The following is an 8,754-nucleotide window of genomic DNA, read 5'->3' as shown; positions in this document are numbered from 1 at the left end:
TCCACGCCTGTCCTGCCCCTTCCCCCCCCCCAGTCGCCCACCTCTTCCCTCCATGACTTGAGCTGCGTCTGTCCTGCCCCTTCCCTCCTCATTCGCCCGCCTCTTCCCTCCAAGACCATGAGCTGCGCCTGTCCTGCCCCTTCCCCCCCCAGTCGCCCACCTTTTCCCTCCATGACCCTGAGCTGCGCCTGTCTCCTTGGTGCTAGGCTTGTTTTCCTTCCCTGCCTGTGCTCCATAGGTGGCTTGCCCATGAGCCGCGCCTGCCCCCCATCGGACTAGGTCGACTCGCTTCCCCTTCTTGCCGTCCATAGCATGTGTTGCACCACCAGCAGTTGCTTGATTGCTGCTGTCTTGATGCCTTCCCATTCCGTGTCTTCCACCCTTAGCACCCTGAAATTCTCATGCCATTCCCTTTCCATGATCGATCCTTTCACTCCTGCTATGAATGTTGCTTGTTCAACTTCATGGTCAGGTAGCAAAGCTGTGATTTCTGCTCGTAGGGGGGCATATTTCTCTTCCTTTTCCTGAAATTTCTTCTTCAGGCATTCCAGGCTTGTTTGTTCGACTCCGTCATACTCCGATGTCCTTGCAAATTCGATGAGGACAATGCGTTTGATGCTTGCAAAGTAGCAGCAACCGTCAGGTATCCAGTGCCCTTCTCGGTGCATTGAAGTCCCCATCGCTTCCATCACGCTGCGTATTGGGGTGTCCCACCATGAATTGACCTGTACCCTTTGTTTCCTCCAACTCTGCTGCAGTCTTACCTTGATCTTCTTCATGACTTCATTGTGTGCTTTTTGAATCATATCTTGGAACTGCTTGCACGCTAGCTGAACATGACCCCAGGTTTCTTCTCGGTCTGGACAGTGAGGACAACATGGTGAGTTAGTCTTCCCCCATTGAAAGAGCTTCTTCCTCGTCGGTGCTGAGAAGGTGATCGCTTGGATAGCTGTTCGCGTAACTGACCCTTCGCATTGTTTGAACCCTCTCCCTAGTAAATCTCTTCCCACATGCATTTCGAGCATGAATTTCTCTGTCATTTCTCTGTCAAGGTGAGGTCTCCCGCTCGAATCCTTGCCACCATTGTCTGTTAGTCCCATTTCTTCAAGCGATCGAATCCTGATGTAGGATTTTCTTCTCCTGCAATGATGAATTCCATTGGACTATCGTAGATTGCTTTCTCCCATCCCGAGGCAAATGTTTGTTTTGCTTGCTTGGCCATTTCCTTTGCCTCTTGAATGTGTCTATGAGATTCTTTTGCTAGTTGGAGTCGGATCCTGATTCCCCTCCCTTCGAGTTTCCTCATGCAAGTGAGTAACCGATCATGTAAGTCCTCCAGCAGTTCGTCTTCGTATCGCATGGTATCCATTCGCAACGTATTTGTCATAAAGCGGTGGAAACGTGTGGACTGGTACATTATTGTGACTTGATTTCCCCTTTTGATCTGTATTCCTTCCTCAAGGACATGTTGCAGAAGTAAACCGATTGCGATTGTGTTCGCTCGGATGATGCTGCACTTCCCATTGATTTTCATCCCTCCTCCTGACGTCATCTCTTTTTGTTGGAGAACATATCCTACTCGCATGGATCTGTTTTTTCTGCCCTGCATGATGTCTCCTTCAATAGCTGCTGTGAAATGCCTTCCGCCTTGATGATGATGCCTTCCGCCTTGATGATCGCTGGACGGCTGGATCTGATCCCTTCGTCTGTTACACAGCTCCTCATACGTTGGGAGGATGTTGTCCTGAAGCTGGACTCGTAAGTATGTTGGGAGTGTGTGCCTAACTAGTATCCATAACTCCTCTGCAGTCTTCATCAAACACCTATTCCCTGATTGCCAGAAGTTTGCTGCATAAGCTATTTGAGCGCCTTTCGGGACCCGGCTGATAATTTCAAAACCTTCTGGTATCTCATCAATGTTATTCTTCCATCCTATCAGAATGACATGCATTGTATCCAGGATTTGTTCACGAAATCTCTTTTGTTTGTCCATCCAAACCACCACTCTGTGCGGTTCCCTTGCTCTCTTCTTGTCCAGAGCCTGGGGATGTGTGTGTAGGGTAGGCCAGTTACGAAATGTACTGATGTCGCATGCTGTAATCTCTGCTAGATGTTGTAAAAACTCGTATGCCAATGGTTGTGTTGTTTCTTGGCGAACCTCTGATACTACCTCCTCGAGATGTTGCCACCATGCTGTAGCTTCTGTTTCGCCGTCGTCCAATGCATTAACTATTTCCAGCAACAGATGGATGCTTTGATTGCAGTCTCTTCGGTTATTACCGTCCTCTTCCCTTGTTGCAGATGCGAAGGGAGCCGAGTCCAGTGACGCTTCCAACCATTCTATTGGTGGATCCATGGTCTTGCTTTCTTCAATTTGAGATCGCTCAAAGATGGCTATGTTCCCTTGAACTTTGAAAGGTATATTGCTTGTAGTGTAACAGAATCTTTCTTGCGGATTCCCTCCTTCATCATAACAGGTGGGGTCATGTTGGAGCCACCGCCTCAAAATTACCCGGGTACAAGCCTTCGTATTCGTTTCCTCTCTCCCTTGGTCCGGTCTGGCTAGTTTCTTGTGTGGCTGAAGTTCATGTGGGCTAGCCTCCCTTTTTCCTTTCCTTCTCTTGTTTAGAGGCTTCCCCTCCTCCCTGGCTGGCCTTCTTCTCTTCCCTGTTCCTGCCTGCTCAAGTCCGAGTTTTGTCCAGATGACATTCGCTTGCAGATATTGTGCAAGGATTTCTTCTGCTTGTTCCCTTTGCTTTGGGAATGGCCAGAGTCGGATGGGCAGGTGCAGGGAGATGCCCTCGGTATCTGGGACGGGTAAGATACTTGTCATGGAGTGGAAGCCTACTTGGGGCAGTAGTCTCCATGCCTTTGCAAAACTCTCCCAGCCTTGCCGAGCAGGAGATGTAGGTAGGGAGTTTTCTCCGGACCGCAGGGAGTTTTCTTCTGAGAGCATCTTGTCCTCCAGGTCATGTAAGATGGCTATTGTCCCCGGTTTCATCTTGCTTTCAATCATTTCCCAACTGATGGTGGTCTGCATTTTTTCCGCTATCCAGATTGCGAGTCTCTCCGGTCCTCTTATCTCTTCGTTCTCTTTGAGTCTGCCCGATCTGATTTCTCGTTGTAGCTGGTTTATTGTTTGACACCCCCATTGGTTGCACCATGATGTTAGTTTGTGGATCAGACTGCTTTTGATATCATCATCCACCCTGCATTTCTTATTCGTTTCTTTCTCTAGATACCGAATCGCCGCCCTTCCCAAGATGGGTGCTGGATGGGGGAGTTGGAGGCCTCCTTTGTCCCAAGGTAGGTGAAAGATAGCGTTGCTTGTACTCTTGCTCAATCCCATAGCTCTTTTGAATGCTCTGGTCCAGAGGGTATCTAAGGTTTGTAAGTCTGACCAAGACCAGCTCACCAGTACCGCCGAGTATCTAAATATATTGACGATGCCTACCTTCACCAGGTAATATTTTTGGGCTGCCGAGTAAGCAGATGATTCAATCAGCTTTGTCAGTTCTTTTGTCTTCTCCAAGATGTGTTCTTTCTCCCCCCACGTGAAGGGGCAGGTGTGCGCCTTGTTGCCTCTTCCTCCTGGTCTCCACAAGCTGATCCGGATCCCTAGATATTTGAACCATTTCGTCGGTGGTAGGTTCACAAACTCCTTGTCGAAGAACTTGATGGTCTGTGTTCCTGGGATCTCCCTTCTTAGCCGATAATCAAAGCTGGTGATTTCAGATTTCTTCGTGTTCAGTTCTAATCCACTCCATCGACAGAATCGCTCTACCACTTGGACAAGCGTTTTCATCTCTCTCACTGAATGTGCTATCAGGACAAGGTCGTCTGCAAATGACAGATTATTAGGGTGTTGAGTTGCAATCTCGTCTTGTTGTTGATCGAGCTGTTTGGACAAGATGCTTAGCAGAAGATTTGTTTTTGGCGGACTTGCGGGGCTGCCTTGGGGTAATCCTCTGAGAAGTGGGATGGCTGTTGTTTCGAACCTCTCTGTCTGAATTTGCAGCGCTATCCCTTGGCTACAACTGATTGCGACGTCTACATCACACTGGTGAAAGCCGTATACTTCCATGATTTTTGCAATGGATTCGACTGCCACATTGTTAAAGAAGTTTGCAAAGTCGAGGTACAGCAGGATGAGGTCGTGTTGATTACTCTGAGCCTCCTCGATGATGTTGAGTAGCCGATGACCCTGCCTGATCGTTCCTCCCTCTGGTCTGAAACCTTCCTGGTTGTTAGTGAGTAGCTTATGTTTTTCAGCAGCTTTTGCCAGTCTGTGCGCTATGACTGCCTGGAAGATCCTCGTTATCGAGGAGAGGACGCATATAGGTCTTTGATTCTCCAAGACGTGACATATCTCATTTTTTGGGAGGAGCCTAACTCTCGCGAGCATCTTTAGTGTTTGCTTGTCTCCGATCAAGGCTCGGCTGATTGTCTTGCCTATTTCCTCCTTTGCACTGTCAGGCAGAGCTTTCAGAATCTCGTTTGAAATCAAATCCATGCCTGCTGCTTTCCGGTTGGCCAGTTTTTGAATCCATACTTGGATCTCGCCTGGCTCCAGCGGGTAAGCTATCTCTACATCCCTGGTCGGGTGTTGATTGATTTGCTCTGGGGGTTCGAAGTCCGGTGGTTTGACGGAAGTCAGTGATTGACAGCTTTTGCAGAAGAAGAGGATTGATGCTTCTTCGTTTTTCTGGCTTTTGTCATATAACGGGATCAGTCGTCCTTTTGTTTGACATTCAGCTCTTGCACAGGTTCCGTTCATGGTACATCCGTTGACTGCAAAGAAGGTTGCCGTGTGGGTTTCATCTTCTAGATCTCTTGCCAATCTCATGGGGAGGAATTGCTCGATGTTTTTGTATCCTTCCAGGCGCCACCCTCCTGGCTGTGTGATCAGTCCTCGGATGATGGGTACGATTGCGTGTGCAGGCGCCAGAGTTATGAACAGCTTTTGTGTCAGTGTTGCCTGGTTCCTCGCCCCGAGAACCTCGACGTGCAGCATGGTTTGATGTCTTGCATTCCAAAAGGTTTTGCTTGATTCTTTGGAGTTGCTCTGGAGGAATGTCTCGATTAACGGGTTCAGTTCTTGAAGATATGCTGTCTCCGGCTGTTGCATCGCTGGCTGGAGATCTCTCCATGACGTAAGTTCGATTGTGTTTGGGTGGCACTTCTCTGGCAGTTGACTCAGCATTGGGGCTTTGGGCTTAAAGTCTGACTTCTTGCCCATTGCATTTTGAGACTCTTTACTCCCTATCGTGCCCAAGCGTCTTCTTCGTTCTTCGCATATTTTCAGGAATATCTCTTGGTCTTGTGCTGCGCAGATCTCCTTGAATTTGGTCATATTCTCTCTTATTTCTGCATGTAAGCTCGACTCCTTGTGTGCGCGATCAATAAAGTCTGGAATTTCTGAAGCGTTTCTTAAGTCCTTGTGAAGTTGCTTGATTTTTCGCTTCAGATCCATTTGAGTTTTGGATGCATGTCTTTTCCCGCTGGAGCCTCGTAGCGGAATTTCCTTGATGGGGAGGGCTGTTGTTATCAATTCGAGAATGTCGCAATCTTGATGTAGAGCTTGTGCCGCTTTTATCTTCTCATCAAGTGCTATTGCCCATTCCACGCCTAGTCTTCCCGATAGCTTGTCCATCTCGACCACCCTTTTCTTTCGTCGAGGGGTTGCTTCTCGATCCCTCCTTTGCGGGAGGATTTCAATCTTTGGGATGGCTTGCTTACCCTCAGCATCGAGAGAGCTCACATTCACTACAAGTGCTCTGTGGTCGACTGCGGCTCCTATGATGCAATCCTCTGCGGTCTGCGATATTAAGCTTACTGTGCGAGATGGATGATGTAATGCAAAGACATGATCCAGTTTTGCTTGGTGATGGCCCTGCTTGTACCATGTGGAGAAGGTGAAGTGCGTGCTGCTTCTGCTCATCTTCTCGCAAGTGACCATCTGTGATCGTCCAAGTTCGTTTAAGCCTTGTTCCATTCTCTCATCTGCACGGTGCACACTCGATTTGCTCCCGTATCCGACTCTCATGAGGATCTCTGGATGTTGTCGAGATGCATTGAAGTCGCCTCCTATGATGGTGAGCTTGACACTTGGCTCCGTCTTGAGCATCTGGCTCAGCGTTGCCCACATCTCGTCTTGATCCTCCCCTTGCGCTGCAGTAGGAAAGTGGATGTTACAGATCCCTATCGGTTCTTTTTTTCCGATCTGTAAAAGTTGTATTCTTTTTTGGAGATTCTGCTCTTCCAACATGTCAGCGCGGCGGCAGAGCAGGGGGGAGGGACGAGGGAGAAGGTCCGCATGTACGAGCGTCACAAGGCGAAGATCGCTCTTACCCTTTCTCCCCTCCCCTGCACCTTTCGTCATGAACACTCGGTAGCATCCCCATTCTTTCTTGATCATCATTCGGAGATCTGCCTCCTTTCGTTTTCCCCCGACCAAAACTTCTTGAAGTAGCACGACTGTTGGTTGATATGTTTCAATCAGGTATCCTAGGATGTGTTTCAGCACAAATTGACTGCATCCATTGACATTGTGAGAAATGATGTTGCCAGGGGCGTTGTCCTTCCTGTGCGTTTCCACCCATGCTGATTGCACTGACCTGTCGGTGGTAGTCGTGGATGGTTTGCTGCCTGCTGGCAGGATTTGCTCCTCCGCCCCCGTTGCCCATTGAAGGTGAGACGAGTTCCCATCTTGCATCTTTGTTGGGCCTGGTAGCTCCTCCTCTCCCCTTGTCTCCTTGTCATTCTTCGAGATTGGCGCTGTGTGCATTGCTTGTGGCGGAGGAGGTGGCTGGAGTGGAGAGACGGGGCATGAAGCAGGAGGTGGGGGAGGGGAGGACGTCAGGATGTCTACCTGTGCTGACCTGTCTTGTAGTTGCAGGACCGTCGCGGCTATGAGCTTCGTTGATCCTTGTCCTCCTTGCTCCTGCTCGTCTTCCAATCTCTCCTGTAGCCGTGCATCTTCAGATGCCTGGGTCGCCTGTAGATCGCCTGCGCGTTCTTGGCCGTCTTCTCGCCTTTCCATCCGGTTAGGTATACGTTCCATGGTGAGCTCTGCAGCTTGCCATTCCTTGTAACCTGTATCTTGCGCGTGCTGTAGAGCTCTGCAGATGCATCGCGTGTGCACATGTTCCATACCCCCCCCCCAGAGCCCATCCAGCAGCAGATGTCTTGTTCGCATGAGCCATTGCTGATGGGGGGGGACGCCTTGTTGCCTCCCTGTGTTGAAGATATCTTGTTGTTGTGTTTTCCTTCGTGTCTTTGCGATCAGCAGCAGATGCAGCAAAACGAAAATTCCACAATTGTAGCCGTCTGTTTGTTGCAGCCCAGTTGACACACATGCCCTCCATGCCGTGTCGTCACAGTGTTCTTGTTGATCGCTAATTGCCTCGGTGATAATCGTCGCCATGAGTGATGCTAGGTCCATTCGCTGTGCGCCCCCCAATTGAAACTGTGCCTCCCTTTGGCTTCTGACTGTCCCCAGGTCTCTCTCAAGGGCTAAGCGAGTCGACGATGTGTATTCTTTTTGTGTTAGCATCTGCCACGATTAGGATCCAATGATTGCCGTTCTCTACGCAAGGGAATAAGAATGGTTGAGCTGCCCCGGCTAGCAGTCGTTTTGCTCTCCGTGCCCTTCCCTCCTGATCTCTCAAACCCGCTACTATTCTCGGGAGAACAATGGTCCCTCTCTGCAGCCCAAATTGGTTTCTAGTTTGCTCGCTGGCATACCTCGTGCCTTGGGGCCATGCTATTTGAAATCTGTCTTCCGCTGGTTCTAAATTGCGGTTTACCTCAACGATTAATGCCTCCATAACGTCCTCAGAGAGAAATCCATCTTCTCCTGAGTTGAGCAGCGCCGCTGCTCCGTACTCTCTATTGTTTTCCCGTAGACTCCAGGGGATCTCCCCTATCAAGACTCCAGGGGATCTCCCCTATCGTAGACTCCAGGGGATCTCCCCTATATAGACTCCAGGGGATCTCCCCTATCGTAGACTCCAGGGGATCTCCCCTATCTAAACCCTAAACCCCATACACCGAGGAGATGCCCAGGAGAGTCATGAAGATGAAGGAAGTCACCTCGTTGCCTGCTGAGGCGGTGTATGTCTCGACCTTCTCTTTCTTGGCTTCTTCAATCTGCTGCATAAACCACTCTCTGGATGCGTCACTCCATCCAGCCATCGCTTCTTGCAGAAGCTCACGTCGTGCCTGCTGACATGTCGAGCGGATGGCTTCTGCGATAGCGTCGGGGGTGCATCCCTCCACAGCCTTGCAAGCCTGGGCTGTCCTGCTGTTCGGATAACGCTTCGCGAAGCTCTTCACCCTCTCGACGAGATCAGCTTCGAGGACAGAGGCATCCACAAGTCCGCTCTGCGTGTATTGGCATGATCTCCGATACAGCAGGTTGCGAACATTTTCATCATACTGAAGAACCATACTTAGAAAGCTATTTGAAGTATACAAACCTCTCGCTTGCAGCTTCCTTGGCGCCCTGGCGGCTTCCCCTACACCTGAAAATAACGGCGCCTGCCGAAAATAACGGCGCCTGCCGAAAATAACGGCGCCTGCCGAAAATAACGGCGCCTGCCGAAAATAACGGCGCCTGCCGAAAATAACGGCGCCTGCCGAAAATAACGGCGCCTGCCGAAAATAACGGCGCCTGCCGAAAATAACGGCGCCTGCCGAAAATAACGGCGCCTGCCGAAAATAACGGCGCCTGCCGAAAATAACGGCGCCTCC

The 8,754-nt window shown here is 50.0% G+C and overlaps 3 protein-coding genes across 3 annotated transcripts; all 3 read right to left on the bottom strand.

Annotated features, from left to right (window-relative positions):
* Positions 1-228: 228 nt before the first annotated feature.
* GUITHDRAFT_156413 (hypothetical protein) lies at positions 229-2,532 on the bottom strand. The gene is made up of 8 exons (XM_005819060.1): positions 2,478-2,532; positions 1,961-2,418; positions 1,817-1,905; positions 1,718-1,771; positions 1,264-1,326; positions 996-1,040; positions 847-933; positions 229-643 (listed from the first exon to the last, which is right to left on the bottom strand). The coding sequence occupies exons 1-3, from the start codon at positions 2,485-2,487 to the stop codon at positions 1,858-1,860; spliced, it is 516 nt and encodes a 171-aa protein (XP_005819117.1). The 5' UTR covers positions 2,488-2,532; the 3' UTR covers positions 229-643; positions 847-933; positions 996-1,040; positions 1,264-1,326; positions 1,718-1,771; positions 1,817-1,857.
* Positions 2,533-3,767: 1,235 nt separating this feature from the next.
* GUITHDRAFT_156409 (hypothetical protein) lies at positions 3,768-5,421 on the bottom strand. The gene is made up of 2 exons (XM_005819059.1): positions 4,596-5,421; positions 3,768-4,222 (listed from the first exon to the last, which is right to left on the bottom strand). The coding sequence occupies exons 1-2, from the start codon at positions 5,351-5,353 to the stop codon at positions 4,051-4,053; spliced, it is 930 nt and encodes a 309-aa protein (XP_005819116.1). The 5' UTR covers positions 5,354-5,421; the 3' UTR covers positions 3,768-4,050.
* An 853-nt stretch (positions 5,422-6,274) lies between these two features.
* On the bottom strand, positions 6,275-7,621 carry GUITHDRAFT_156407 (hypothetical protein). The gene is made up of 5 exons (XM_005819058.1): positions 7,502-7,621; positions 6,893-7,064; positions 6,631-6,691; positions 6,503-6,550; positions 6,275-6,391 (listed from the first exon to the last, which is right to left on the bottom strand). Exons 2-5 carry the CDS (start codon positions 7,061-7,063, stop codon positions 6,348-6,350), a joined length of 324 nt encoding a protein of 107 aa, XP_005819115.1. The 5' UTR covers position 7,064; positions 7,502-7,621; the 3' UTR covers positions 6,275-6,347.
* Between the last annotated feature and the right edge of the window lie 1,133 nt (positions 7,622-8,754).

This window comes from Guillardia theta, assembly GCF_000315625.1.
Source record: "Guillardia theta CCMP2712 unplaced genomic scaffold GUITHscaffold_247, whole genome shotgun sequence".
Classification (NCBI taxonomy): domain Eukaryota; class Cryptophyceae; order Pyrenomonadales; family Geminigeraceae; genus Guillardia; species Guillardia theta.
The sequence above is the reverse complement of the archived record's forward strand: the minus strand, read 5'-3'. Positions and strand labels throughout refer to the sequence as shown.

Excerpts from the sequence above, each read along its gene's own strand:
- GUITHDRAFT_156413 (XM_005819060.1), bottom strand. Across the intron at positions 1,906-1,960 it reads AGAGATTTCGTGAACAAATC|CAGAAGGTTTTGAAATTATC; the intron begins CTGGATACAATG and ends TTGATGAGATAC.
- GUITHDRAFT_156409 (XM_005819059.1), bottom strand. The coding sequence starts at position 5,353 with ATGACCAAATTCAAGGAGATCTGCGCAGCACAAGACCAAGAGATATTC. Across the intron at positions 4,223-4,595 it reads ATCAATCAACACCCGACCAG|GGAGGAACGATCAGGCAGGG; the intron begins GGATGTAGAGAT and ends TTCAGACCAGAG.
- GUITHDRAFT_156407 (XM_005819058.1), bottom strand. The coding sequence starts at position 7,063 with ATGGAACGTATACCTAACCGGATGGAAAGGCGAGAAGACGGCCAAGAA. Across the intron at positions 6,692-6,892 it reads TAGCCGCGACGGTCCTGCAA|CTTCAATGGGCAACGGGGGC; the intron begins CTACAAGACAGG and ends AACTCGTCTCAC. Across the intron at positions 6,392-6,502 it reads TGAAACACATCCTAGGATAC|CGAGTGTTCATGACGAAAGG; the intron begins CTGATTGAAACA and ends TGGGGATGCTAC.